The 15,180-nt window shown below is 41.1% G+C and overlaps 1 protein-coding gene across 2 annotated transcripts in view; it reads left to right on the top strand.

The window, feature by feature from the left end:
* Positions 1-10,180, top strand: part of LOC126234370 (speckle-type POZ protein-like) — an 80,061-nt gene extending 69,881 nt beyond the window's left edge. For both annotated transcript variants that reach the window (XM_049943058.1, XM_049943057.1), the window contains exon 3: positions 9,723-10,180. In XM_049943058.1, the coding sequence (XP_049799015.1) occupies positions 9,723-9,792 (70 nt within the window). In that variant the 3' untranslated portion in view covers positions 9,793-10,180. The remainder of the gene's footprint in view (positions 1-9,722) is intronic.
* The last annotated feature ends 5,000 nt before the right edge of the window (positions 10,181-15,180 follow it).

Raw genomic sequence — 15,180 nt, 5'->3', positions numbered from 1 at the left:
AGGGCAGCTAGGTGCAGTCGGGAGGTTAGAAGGGCATGGGAGAGTTGGGGTGGGAGGTAGTGGAACAGGAGAGAAGTAGAAAGACTGGGTGTGATGCTGAAATGAGGTCTGTGTAGTTCTGGAATGGGAGCAGTAAAGGGGCTGGGTGGGTGAGGACAATGACTAACAAAGATTGAGGCCAGGAAGGTTACAGTAACATAGGAAATATTGCAAGGAAAGTTCCCACATGCACAATTCAGAAAATCTGGTGTTGGTGGTAAGGATCCATATGGCACAGGCTATGAAGCACTCATTGAAATGAAGGATGTTATGTTGGGCAGCATGCTCAGCAACAGGGTGTACCAAATGCACAGTGGTTGCAGCTTAGTTTGTAGATCGCATGACTGGTTTCACAGGTAGCTCAGCCTTTGATGGGGTAGGTGATGTTTGTGACCAGACTGGAGTAGGTGATGGTGGTGGGAGGGTGTATGGGACAGGTCTTGCACCTAGGTCTATTATAGGGATATGAGTCATGAGGTAAGGTGTTGGGACCAGGGATTGTGTGGAGATGGACGAGTGTATTGTGTAGGTTTGGTGGATGTCGGAATACCACCGTGAGAGGGGTGGAAAGGGTAGTGGGCAGGACATTTCTCAGTTCAGGGCTCAACGAGAGGTAAATCAAAACCATGGTGGAGAATGTAATTCAGTTGCCCCAGTCCTGGGTGGTACTGAGTTAAGAGGGGAATGCTCCTCTATGGTCGGACGGTAAGACTTTGGGAGGTGGTGGGAGACTGGAAAGATAAGGCACAGGAGATTTGTTTTTTTACAAGGTTGGGGGAATAATTACAGTCTGTGAAAGCTTCAGTGAGACCCTCGTTATATTTTCAAAGGGACTGCTCATCACTGCAGATGTGACGACCACCAGTGGCTAGGCTATATGGAAGGAACTTCTTGGTATGGAATGGGTGGCAGCTGTCGAAGTGGAGGTATTGCTGGTGGTTAGTAGGTTTGATATGGACAGAGGTACTGATGTGGCCATCCTTGAGGTGGAGGTCAACATCAAGGAAGATGATTTGTTTGAGTAGAACCAGGTGAAGCAAATGGGGGAGAAGCTGTTGAGGTTCTGGGGGAATGTGGATAGGGTCTCCTCACCCTTGATCCAGATCACAAAGATGTCATCAATGAATCTGAACCAGGTTTAGGATTCTGGGTGTTTAGGAAGGATTCCTCTAGATGGCCCATGAATAGGTTGGCATAGGATGGTGCCATGCAGGTGCCCAAAGCCGTACTCTAGATTTGTTTGTAGGTACTGCCTTCAAAGGAGAATTAATTGCGGGTGAGGGTATAGTTGGTCATGGCAACTAGAAAGGAGATTGTTGGTTTGGAATTCATCGAGCATTGGGAAAGGTAGTGTTCAATAGTGGTAAGGACATGGGCATTAGGGATGTTAGTGTAAAGGGCGGTGGCATCAGTAGTGATGAGCAGGGCACCGTGTGGTAAAGGAACAGGAATTGTGGAGAGCTGTAAAAACCTATTCTCAATAACCCCTCCATTTGGTAGACATATGAGCAACCAACTTGTGGCACACCAATAAGACCTAATCTCTTCTCAATGTGACAAAGCTCTGATTAGGGCATTTTGAAAAGAAGGCAATAAGATGGGCTTTGCTGAGCCTTATTACTGTCACACGTAAAAGTTCTGATATGTTTTTCATATAGGAGGGTAGGTTCTGGATAATAGGTTGAAGATTTTGGCCTATGAGAGCAGAGATTCTGTCAGTGGGGCCACAGTAACCAGCCACAATGGGGCCTCCTGGGTGGTTGGGTTCATGGACTTCAGGAAGCATGTGGAAGGTAGGAGTGCAGGGAGTGGTAGGGGTGAGCAGAGAGATGGACAACGGGAAGAGGTTCCGGGATGGGCCTAAGGATTTGAAGAGTGACAGGAGATCCTGCTGGATTCTGGAATGGGGTCATTGTGGCAAGGTTTATAAGTGGATGTATCTGACAGCTGGTGGAGTCCTTCTGCCAGGTAATCGTTGGAGTTTAAAACAACAGTGGTGGGACTTTTGTTCTCAGGTAGGTGTGTAAGGTCAGGATCAGTTTTTAGATGGTACACTGTGGTTCTTTCTGTGGATGTAGGGTTGGTTTGCATGTTGAGTGATTTGGGGAATGATGGTGAGGCAAGGTTCAAGGTTAAGAAATTCTGGAAAGTTAACGGGGGGTGATTTGGGGTCAGTGAGGGCAGATCACGGTTGGATGGAAGAATGAACTAAGCCAGGCAGGGTTCAACATTTGTCTTGGGTTGAGTCTGATTGGTAGGGTTGATGGCAAAAAAGTGTTTCCACTGTAGGGAAGAGAGAAGATCTTAACAAGTTCTGCATGATTAAATTTGGAAGTGGGGCAAAAGGTGATGCATTTGAAAAGGACTGATATTTCTGCGAGGGCTAACACATCTGGAGGAAAGGTTTATGACTGTTTCGGGTCTGCTTAGGTTCTGCATTGTGTGTGGTGTTTTTGGGAGGGAGTTTTGGAGGGTGGGTTAAATGTAGTAGGTTTGCGAGACAGGATTTGTCAGCTATGAGGGGATGTGGGGAAGATTTGTAGGTTGTTGTAGAGGTGGTGGACAGTGGTACACCAAGTCTGGAGTAGGAAGTGAGCAGGGTGGAGAGCTTTTTGAGGTGGTGTTGAACATGTTGCTCTAATTCCTGGAGGGCAAGAGTTTCAATGTGTGTTATGGGTTCCAGGAATTTGGGATTACATAGCAGGAGAATCCTCCCCCATGAACCATGGACCTTGCTGTGGGTGGGGGGGCTTGCGTGCCTCAGCAATACAGATAGCCGTACCGTAGGTGCAACCAAAACGGAGGGGTATCTGTTGAGAGGCCAGACAAATGTGTGGTTCCTGAAGAGGGGCAGCAGCCTTTTCAGTAGTTGCAGGGGCAACAGTCTGGATGATTGACTGATCTGGCCTTGTAACACTAACCAAAATGGTCTTGCTGTGCTGGTACTGCAAATGGCTGAAAGCAAGGGGAAACTACAGCCGTAATTTTTCCTGAGGGCATGCAGCTTTACTGAATGGTTAAATTATGATTACGTCCTCTTGGGTAAAATATTCCAGAGGTAAAATAGTCCCCCATTCAGATCTCCGGGCGGGGACTACTGAGGAGGACGTCATTATCAGGAGAAAGAAAACTGGCATTCTACTGATCGGAGCATGGAATGGTAGATCCCTTAATCGGGCAGGTAGGTTAGAAAATTTAAAAAGGGAAATGGATAGGTTAAAGTTAGATATAGTGGGAATTAGTGAAGTTTGGTGGCAGGAGGAACAAGACTTTTGGTCAGGTGAGTACAGGGCTATAAATACAAAATCAAATAGGGGTAATGCAGGAGTAGGTTTAATAATGAACAAAAAAATAGGAGTGCGGGTAAGCTGCTACAAACAGCACAGTGAATGCATTATTGTGGACAAGAAAGACATGAAGTGCACACTCACCACAGTAGTACAGGTTTATATGCCAACTAGCTCCACAGATGATGAAGAGATTGATGAAATGTATGATCAATAAAAGAAATTATTCAGATAGTGAAGGGAGATGAAAATTTGATAGTCATGGGTGGCTGGAATTTGATAATAGGAAAATAAAGAGAAGGAAACATAGTAGGTGAATACGGAATGGGAATAAGGAATGAAAGAGGAAGCCACCTGGTAGAATTTTGTACAGAGCATAACTTAATCATAGCTAACACTCGGTTCAAGAATCATGAAAGAAGGTTGTATGCATGGAAGAGGCCTGGAGATACTGGAAGGTTTCAGATAGATTATATAATGGTCAGACAGAGATTTAGGAACCAGGTTTTAAATTGTAAGACATTTCCAGGGGTAGATGTGGACTCTGACCACAATCTATTGGATATGAACTGTAGATTAAAACTGAAGAAACTGCAAGAAGGTGGAAATTTATGGAGATGGGACCTGGATAAATTGACAGAGCCAGAGGTTGTAGAGAGTTTCAGAGAGAACATTAGGGAACAATTGACAAGAATGGCGGAACGAAATACAGTAGATGAAGAATGGGTAGCTTTGAAAGATGAAATAGTGAAGGCAGCAGAGGATAAAGTAGGTAAAAAGACAAGTCTTAGTAGAAATCCTTGGGTAACAGAAGAAATATTGAATTTAATTGAGGAAAGGAGAAAATATAAAAATGCAGTAAATGAAGCAGGCAAAAAGGAATACAAACATCTCAAAAATGAGATCGACAGGAAGTGCAAAATGGCTAAGCAGGGGTGGTTAGAGTCAAATGTAAGGATGTAGAGGCGTATATCACTAGGGGTAAGATAGATACTGCCAACAGGAAAACTAAAGAGGCCTTTGGAGAAAAGAGAACCACTTGTATGAATAACAAGAGCTCAGATGGAAACCCAGTTCTAAGCAAAGAAGGGAAAGCAGAAAGTTGGAAGGAGTATATAGAGGGCCTATACAAGGATGATGTACTTGAGGACAGTATTGTGGAAATGGAATAGCATGTAGATGAAGATGAAATGGGAGATATGATACTGCGTGAAGAGTTTGACAGAGCACTGAAAGATCTAAGCCGAAACAGGGCCCCGGGAATAGACAATATTCCATCAGAATTGCTGATGGACTTGGGACAGCCAGTCGTGACAAAACTCTTCCATCTGGTGAGTAAGATGTACGAGGCAGGGGAAATACCCTCAGACTTCAAGAATAATACAATAATTCCAACTCCAAAGAAAGCAGGTGTTGACAGATGTGAAAATTACCAAACTATCAGTTTAACAAGTCACGGCTGCAAAATACTAACGAAGATTCTTTACAGGTGAATGGAAAAACTGGTAGAAGCCGACCTCACGGAAGATCAGTTTGGATTCCATATTAATGTGAGGTAATACTGACCCTATGACTCTTAGAAGATAGATTAAGGGAAAGTGCGAACCTACATTTCTATCATTTGTAGACTTAGAGGAAGCTTCTGACAATGTTGACTGTAACACTCTCTTTCAAATTCTGAAGGTGGCAGGAGTAAAAATACAGGGAGCAAAAGGCCATTTACAATTTGTACAGAAACCAGATGGCAGTTATAAGAATTGAGGGGCGTGAAAGGGAAGCAGTGGTTAGGAAGGGAGTGATACAGGGTTGTAACGTATCCCCAATGTTATTCAATCTGTATATTGGGCAAGCAATAAAGGAAACAAAAGAAAAATTCGGAGTAGGAATTAAAACCCATGGAGAATAAATAAAAACTTTGAGGTTCACCGATGACATTGTAATTCTGTCAGAGACAGCAAAGGACTTGGAAGAGCAGTTGAACTGAATGGACAACATCTTGAAAGGAGGATATAAGATGAACAACAACAAAAGCAAAACGAGTATAATGGAATGTAGTCGGAATTAAGTCGGGTGATGCTGAGGGAATTAGATTAGGAAATGAGACACTTAAAGTAGTAGATGAGGTTTGTTATTTGGGGAGCAAAATAACTGATGATGGTCGAAGTAGAGGGGATATAAAATGTAGACTGGCAATGGCAAGGAAAGCGTTTCTGAAGAAGAGAAATTTGTTAACATTGAGTATAGATTTAAATGTCAGGAAGTCATATCGGAAAGTATTTGTGTGGAGTGTAGCCATGTATGGAAGTGAAACATGGATGATAAATAGTTTAGACAAGAAGCGAATTGAAGCTTTCAAAATGTGTTACAGAAGAATGCTGAAGATTAGATGGGTGGACCACATAACTAACGAGGAACTATTGAATAGAATTGGGGGGAAGACAAAATTTGTGGAACAACTTGACTAAAAGAAGGGATCGGTTGCTAGGACATGTTCTGAGGTATCAAGTGATTACCAATTTAGTATTGGAATGCAGTGTGGAGGCTAAAAATCATAGAGGGAGACCAAGAGATGAATACACTAAGCAGATTCAGAAGGATGTAGGTTGTAGTAGGTACTGGGAGATGAAGAAACTTGCACAGGATAGAGTAGCATGGAGAGCAACATCAAACCAATCCCTGGACTGAAGGCCACAACAACAACAACAACAACAACAGGAGAATTTTGCGAATAAGAGAGAAGGTACTGCAAGGAGTTTTGGGCTTGGTTGATGTGGTTTTGCGGGACTGTGTTGGTGAGGGCTAAGTATTGGCAGAATCTGAATAGTTGGAGGTCATTTTGGAAGGAGGGGTGGCTGCCAGAGATGGGTAATTTGATGGCAAGGGCATTTGGGGGAGGGGGGGGGGGGGGGATTCCATGAGCCAGTCGACAATGCAGGAACAGTATGTGGGACTGGATTTTGGCTGGGGATAAGGAAACTTTTCTGTATTGATGCAGATGGAAGGAGCAAGGATCTATGGTGGTGGAACATATTCGACAAATTGCGTAAATAACATAGTATTACATCCGAGAAACTTCACAAAAATACACCCAAATACATGGGAAAAATCATGAGACAGATGCAACGGATTTAAAAGGTGGAAACAAGAAGAAATATGAGGGTGTAGACAATAGTGAAAGACAAAAACTCACTAAAATTGGTGTGAAGTCACAATGAGCTCAAGGAAAATATATCAATAATAAAGAAATATATTGCTGTGGATAGCAGGTCTGAGGGTGGATAAGTGTTGAAGAAGGGGGACGGCAGATGTGACTAGATGAGGTGGAATTACTGGGTGAGAAATGGGATAAAATGAAGAAAGAGTGGTGGGTGGGGAGGGGTTCGTAGGATGAGATACAAAATCAAGTGGCACCCTTTTACTTTTCTCCTGTTCCACACTATGCCCCCCTCCCCCTCAGTCTAACCTCCCAACTGCACTTAGCCTAGCTGCCCTACCCTCTCTCCACCTCGTTCTTGCGCACTCCACAGCAGCACTTCACTGTCCCCCACCCCTGCCCTACTATCCCTCTCCATCCTTGCCCCAGCCTCATTGCCCCAACCACCCATCATGCACTGCTGCTGCTCGCAGTGTGGCTTCAGTTAGCAGAGATTGCAGTCGTGTGTGTGTGTGTGTGTGTGTGTGTGTGTGTGTGTGTGTGTGTGTGTGTGTGTGTGTGTGTTTGTTTGTCATATTTTTGATGAAGGCCTTGCTGGGTGAAAGCTTATTTGTGATAGTCGTCTTGTTGTGGCTATCTGCAACTCAGCATCTCTGCTATATAGTGAGTAGCAACTTTCCTTTTCATTATATTGTTACAGTCCATCCTCTATTTTCAGTTGATAAACTGAGGTGTTTGTATGAGTTGGCTGATTCCAACTGTGACACACTGATGTTAAAGTCATAGGTTACTATATTTTTTTTGTTTTGCTGAGTGCACAGTTTTACATTTCTGAACATGTAATACTAGTTGCCAGTCTTTGTACCACTTTGAAATCTTATCAAGTTATGGCTGAGGATTTAGCTTCTTTCACACAGTACTTGATTATAGATAACTGCATCATCTGCAAAAAGTCTGAGGTTACTACTGATATTGTCTGCAAGGTTATTAATATTCAACATGAACAACAAGTGTCCCAACACACTTCCCTGGGCGGACCTGAAATTACCTCTACCTCTGATGACTCTCCATCCAAGATAACATGCTGCATCCTACGTACCAAAAAGTCCTCAATCTAGTCACAAATTTCATTTGATCACAATTTTGACAGTAAGAGTAGGTTTGGCACTGAGTCAAATGCTTTTAGGAGATCAAGAAATACTGTGTCTACCTGACTACCTTGATCCAAAGTTTTCAGTATAAGCCCAGAATATGTTCTAAGATTCTATAACAAATCTGTGTCAATGATATTGGACAGTAGTTTTCTGGATCACTTATATTACTCTTCTTATAGATGGGTGTTGCCTGTGCTTTCTTTCAGCTACTGGGAATGGCCTTTTTTTTCACTGGATCTACAATAGATTATAGTCAAGGAGGTGATAACTCAGCTACAAATTCATTATAGAATCTGATAGGGATTCCATCAGGCCCTGAAGCTTTGTTCAGTTTTAACAATTTCAGTTTCTCAACATTACTGACACTAATGCTGATTTCATTCATCTTTCAGTGGCATGAGGATTAAAATGGGAGTAATTCTCCTAAATTTTCCTTTGTAAAAAGGGACATTTGAAACCTGAGTTAAGGATTTCAGCTTTTTCTTTGCAACCATCATTTCAGTTCCTGTCTCGTTGGGTAAGGACTTCAGTGACACTAACAGCCTTAACACATGACCTGAATTTCTTTGGGTTTTGTGAAAGATCATTTGACAATATTATGCCGTGATGGTCACTGAAGGCTTCATGCATTGCCCTCTTGACGGCCAAACATGTTTCATTCAGCTTCTCTCTATCTTCAGTCCTATGCTTTGTTTGACCACCTATTATGATGTAGTCTCTGTTTCTTTAGAAGTTTCCTTACAGTGACTGTATTCCATGGAAGGTCCTTCCCATTATGAACTCTTATAATGGGTAAATAACTATTCAGTGGATGCTCAGCTATTCTTTTAAACTTGAGCCATAGTTCCTCTACAATGTTCTGCCCTGTGCTGAAAGTTTCAAATTCCTCATTGAGGTACAACACTACTGATTTTTTATCCAGTTTGCTGAACACAGATACCTGTTTGCTTTAGTTGTCTTTTGTACTTTGGTAATCATTGTTACCACAACCGTGTCATGGTCACTGATACCGGTTTGATGGGACATCCTCAAAGAGGTCAGGTCTATTTATTGCCATTAGATCCAATATAGTTTTGTCATCAGTGGAGTTCATAACTATCTGTTCTGAGTAGTTTTTACAGAAGGCATTTAGTAATGTTTCACAGAATGTCTTATCACACCGACCACTGACGTAACTGTAATTTTCCCAATTAACTGTTTGATGATTAAAGTCTCTGCTGTTGATTTCAGTATGATTGGGGAACTTACCTACAAGTGAACGGAAGTTTTCAGTTACATCAGGAGATGCATGTGGGAGATGATAGAAGGATCAAATTATCATTTTATGCCAACTCCTGATACTGGGTCTTGCCCAAGCAGTCTCACTTGCAGCTTCAACTTCTATGTCAGTGGATTTGAGTTTCTTGTCTAATATGACGAATACACCACCTTCATTTCCCATTTACCTATTCTTTCGACATAAATTTAAATTTTTTTCAAAAAAATTCACTACTATCAATTTATGGTTTCAACCAGCATTCTGTACTTAGTACTGTGCAAGATTCACTGCTTTTCAGGAACGTTTCAGACTCTGCCACTCTGTTGGAATTATTTGGCAGTTAACCACTAGGATCTTAATATTCTCATCTGTGTGAGGCTTGTCAAAATGCATCTAGGAAGCCAGTTTAGAAACTGATAATGATTTATTAATGTGACTGACATGTAGACAGAGCATAACTACATTCTTGATTCACAGTTGCTTAAGATGCCAGCCTCATACACAAAAGAGTTTATTTGTATGGTACACACATTTCAGAATAAAATGATGAGCCAATAAATTGAGTTCTGATACAATTTTTTCTACCTTTAAAGGGGTTACTAATTAGTGGAAGTGTCCTGACTAAAATACACACTTGCCCAGGGACTAAACAGTTTTGAGGCATGCTGGACATTATGCTGAACATATAAAATGTAGTTAAAATATAGATGTGAGAAACCTTCAAAATGATAGTAGCTGTTTATCTGTCACAGTATCAGTTTAGTAATTTTTATAAATATGTTATTTAATGGTAACATGTTTCTAATGGGTGGTATGTGATTTTTTTTCAGTTCTATGGAGGAAATAAGGACGTGGATGGGCTATGAGAGTGAAGTGGACAAGGAGAATATTTCTGCTTGAGAGGAGGAAATGTGACTTTGTACATATGTCAACAGAAGCACATCTGTTTTGTCATGCTCTATGTGAGTGTAGCCTAAACAATTGTTGGCCCCACTACTGAACAAACAAGGATCTTGATGGTATATAGAAGTATCGTAATAATCTCTTTTCCACTAACATTGCATGTTCTTAAACACTTAGGGTGTAATGTAAAGATTTCATGATTTACTAGAATACAGAGACAAAAACTTAACTGCAATGCAATAGGCATAAAAATTAAGTTCAACTAGTTGCTGTTCAGCTTTATTAAAAGTTAAATTACTGAGACAAATATAGGATTACATGGAGCTGAAAAATTTTCTTTTTGCCTAAGCTGTGCCAAAATTATTACAATGAATAATGAACTTCATTTAAACAGTTATTGTATAAATGCTTTTTAGTGTAGTAAATACATTAATTATCAAGGACTTGTGAATAAAATTTAATTCCAAAGTTTTCCCCAGTTTTTTACAGCATCATCATGTTGAAACCAGTAATAATGCTTGCCCACAAGAAGTCAGCAAAGAGAAAATTTAAAATATAAGTGTTTTCCTTATCAATGTCTTTTAGAAGATACATTTTGTCCAAACTGTGGGTATTACATGCATTGAGCATTGTCACCTGTCAACTAAACATTTGTAACATATCGTGGTAGATTGCTATTCAGCTACTACTTATGGACAGGACATTTCTGCATGGCTACTGTGGCTTAACCAGTAGTCTGTCCACCCCAGCTGACTCATCATTGAGATGTGTCGTCATACAAAAATTGTGGAAATGCAAAAGGAATTGAAATACAAGGTTCATCTGAAAAGTTTGGTGAATGATCTCAGAAAATAAACGAAACAAGAGATACAAACAAAACATCTTTACTCACCTTCAAATTAATCACAATCAGCTACAACACACTTGTAACATCGGTTGTAAAGCTGTTGCAAACTGTCGGCAAACCCTTTTTGGGGAAGCACTAGAAGTACCATGGTTGTGCACTGTTGGACATCCACATCATCAGAGGAGATGAGACCTGGTGCTACCAATATGATGCAGAGACCAAATGACAGTCAATGGCGTCGTGCTCATCATCGTACCTGCTGTCAGCTGACAAAATCCAAGATTAAACCGTTGTTGATCGACTTTTTCAACTGCAAGGACTTGCTGTATCATTAATTTCAACCAAAGGGAGGCAGGGAAGAGGATGAAAATGATGCCACTGACTATTGCTTGGTCCGTGGATCCTATTGGTTGCACCATGTTTCATCTCCTGTAATGAAGCGGATGTCCAACAGCACGTGATGATGGTGGGTTGAGTGATTGCACTAGAAACATTGGCTAAAAGTTTCAAAAGCTTCACAGTCAATGTTAGAAGTGTGTTGTCCCTCACAGTGAGTAGTTTTAAGTGCCAGTAAATGTATTTTGTTTGTAACTCTTGTTTCCTTCATTTTCTGAGACCATTCACTGAACTTTACAGATGCACCTTGTTTGTCAATCTTACATGTAAATTGAAGGTGGAGAGGAGAAAAAAGAAAAGGAAATGGAGAGGATCACTGCTGTCAGCTGCATTGGGACATTATGCAGAATCAGTGTGGATGAGTGAAAATGTGTACTGGACCGGGATTATAACTTGGGATCTCATGCTTACTAGTCAGGTATGGTAACCACTGCACCATCCATGACACAGTGTTATTGCAACTGCATGGACTGTCTCGGCACGTCACTCCCGATCCACACTCCCATTGAGCACCTCCTATCCACAATCCCTGCCTATTTCCTCCATGTTCGATCTGAGATTCCCACAGGAGGTCAGATGTATTTGTGCACCTGCACTGAAGATGGTGCATCCACTGCCCAGCTGGATCTGTCAAATTATATGAATACGTGCTGCGTGTTCTTTCAACCGTGTCCAAAAGGCCAGACACATTTAACCCTGCAAAAATGCATTGAAGATGTTACATCAGTGGATTTGTCCAGCGTTCAGTGGTGCCTAACTTTAAATATCATTTAACAGAAATATGGTTGAATTGTTAGACGGAACTATAATGAAGATTATTCTTAATTATTTTATAGAATCTGCATAGAAATATACAAGATCAAATAAATGAAAATGTGCATGAGCTGATTAAACTGTTACGGAATACCTGGCAGATAAGTTTCCAGAAAGTTTCCTCAGCACAACTTGAGTAACAAATTATAACCACAAATTAAGTGCTATTACTACGCCTGTTTGCACCAGTATCTATTTATTCCACCTATGGTTGTGCATTGTAGTCCAAATTTACAACAGACTTGTTTTTAGTTGTATCTGTACCGTCAGTTTCCTGCACTGATGGCAGGAAAAGCACAGCCTTGTTTCTTTTCATCTGGCATGAGGGAAGACAGAAGTCATCTTGAAATCTGAAGAAGTTTCCATTTTTCTGCGATCCGTTTAGCAAAAATTTCTTTTATGTTCTTTTTCAGTGTCCCTGTGAAGGTTAGCCCATTTTCTAGAAGATACGCTGCTAAAGGATAACTACTGTAATAGTTATATTACTGTGAGTGCCCTTGTTTGGTTCAGCTGATACCTTCCTAATATCTGTTGGCTGGTTAGATGCAAGATATATTACAAGATTCTCTCTCCTACAGTATACTTCAAAATTACAAGTGTAAAATGTCTTGCTATTTCACAATGCACACAACTTCAAACCATACTTGGTACACTTGTTGGGAATGTACTGCTCAAAACCACAACATCTGCAAAATGGAACAAGCTTTATGTCTGTGGTTGTAAATTGGCCTGGGCTGTAGTTATTTCTTCAGTTTTTCAAAAATATAGAGTGGAGGTTACAGATGGTAGCAAGTTTGATAATTGCAAGTCATTCTTTCCTCATTGATTTGTCATCAAACATCAGTGACCGGAGCAAGAGGAGGAAGTGCAAGTAGCTAAATGCTGCCCTTATAACAATTCTGTGTTTATCATTTCTTCTGTTTTTGTTTGTACCACTGGTTGACAATGCCATCAATCCCATAAAACTTCAATTTACATAGGATAATACACAAGTATTGGAAGGTATTATACACTATGTGATCAAAAGTACCAGGACATCCAGCTGAAAATGACTTAAATGTTCATGGAGCCCTCCGTTGGTAATTCTGGAATTCAGTATGGTGTTGGCTGACCCTTAACCTTGATGACAGCTTCCACTCTCGCAGGGATATGTTCAATCAGGTGCTGGAAGGTTTCTTGGGGAATGGCAGCCCATTCTTGATGGAGTACTGCACTGAGGAGAGGTATCAATGTCGGTTGGTGAGGCCCGGCATGAAGTCGGCACTCCAAACCATCTCAAAGAAGTTCTATAGGATTCGGGTCAGGACTCTGTTCAGACCAGTCCATTACAGGGATGTTATTGTCATGCAGCCACTCCACCACAGGCTGTTCATTATGAACAGTTGCTCGATCGTGTTGAAAAATGCAGTCACCATCCCCAAATTGCTCTTCAACAATGGGAAGCAAGAAGGTGCTTAAAACATCAATGTAGGCTTGTGCTGTGATAGTGCCACACAAAACAACAAGGGGTGCAAGCCCCCTCCATGAATAACACGACCACACCGTAACACCACCACCTCTGAATTTTACTGTTGGCACTACACACGCTGGCAGATGCCGCTCACTGGGCATTTGCCATGCCCAGACCCTGCCATCGGATCACCGCATTATGTACCGTGATTCGTCACTCCACACAACATTTTTCCACTGTTAAGTCTTCCAATGTTTATGCTCCTTACACCAAGTGAGGCATCATTTGGCATTTACCGGTGTGATGTGTGGCTTGTGAGCAGCCGCTCGACCATGAAATTCAAGTTTTCTCACCTCCCGCATAACTGTCATAGTACTTGCAGAGGATCCTGATGCAGTTTGGAATTCCTGTGTGCCGGTCTGCATAGATGTCTGCCTATTACACATTACAACCCTCTACAACTGTCGGCGGTCTCTGTCAGTCAACAGATAAGGTTGGCCATTACGCTTTTGTACTGTATGTGTCTCTTCACTTTTCCACTACACTATCACATTGGAAACAATGGAGCTAGAGATGTTTAGGAGTGTGGAAATTTTGGAGCTAGAGATGTTTAGGAGTGTGGAAATTTTGCTTACAGGTATATGACACAAGTGGCTCCCAATCACTTGACCACGTTCGAAGTCGGTGAGTTCCAAGAAGCACCCCATTCTGCTCTCTCACAATGTATAATGACTTCTGAGGTCACTGATATGGAGTACCTGGCCGTAGATGGCAGCACAATGCACCTAATATGAAAAACGTATGTTTTTGTGGGTGTCTGAATACTTTTGATCACATAGTGTACTTGAATGTGTGTGCAGCCATGTTGGTTGTTTCCAGTGTGAGTTTCCTGTCCCACACCCACATCAACAGCTTTGGGAAGTGATGATGGCGGCATGGCTCCCAATAGCTGTGCAGATATATCAAAATTTTATGTATGACAATAATATGGCTTGGCAAAGCCCATCTTATTGACTGCTTTTCAAAATTCAGTGCACAGAGCTTGGTCACAGCTAAGAAGAGATAAGGTCTCATTGGTGTGCCACATGTCCATTGCTCATATGTGTTACAAATGGATGGGGCATTGATAGTAGGTTATGTCAAATTTCATCCAGGAAGCCAGTTCAAAAATTGATTGTGATTTATTTAATGTGACTGATGTATAGACAGAGCATGAATAAGCATTCTTGATTCAAGGTTGGTGAAGGTACCAGTACTTTCATGTATGGTACATGTATTTAAACGTGGAAGAACAAAGATATAATAATACAGCAGTAAAAGACCTTCAAAGTGAGCATAGCTTTACATTTGTCATTACCAGTTTAGTAATTTTATAAATATTTTGTTTGATGGTAACATGTTCCTAAATGTTGCTATATTATTGGGTGATATTTTTGTTCAGTGTGGATGAATTGCAGACATTGCTGGCCAGTGGGATATGATGGATGAAGAGATGATCTATGCTTGAGGGAGAAAATATGACTTTGAAAAGATGACATCAGAAGCAGACATGTGACATGTTTTGTTATGGTCTCTCTGATTGTTCCTAAATGATTATTGGTCCCAATGCTGGATGAATAAGACTCTTGATAGTATGTAGAACTGATGTGATAATCTCTTCCACTCACATTACTTGCGTTACATATGTAACTTTTTAGAGTCCATGGGTTACTCGAATATAATGGCAAATATTTGGTCGCAGTTCAGGTGACATAAAAAAAAGTTTTAATAGATGCTGTTGATTTTTACTAAAAGTTAAACAGCTGCAGTAAATATTGGAATTTTTCTTTTCAGGCAATTTGTGCCAAAATATTTTACGATGACTGAGAAACTTCATTAA

This window comes from Schistocerca nitens, chromosome 2, assembly GCF_023898315.1.
Source record: "Schistocerca nitens isolate TAMUIC-IGC-003100 chromosome 2, iqSchNite1.1, whole genome shotgun sequence".
Taxonomy (NCBI): domain Eukaryota; kingdom Metazoa; phylum Arthropoda; class Insecta; order Orthoptera; family Acrididae; genus Schistocerca; species Schistocerca nitens.
The sequence above is the reverse complement of the archived record's forward strand: the minus strand, read 5'-3'. Positions and strand labels throughout refer to the sequence as shown.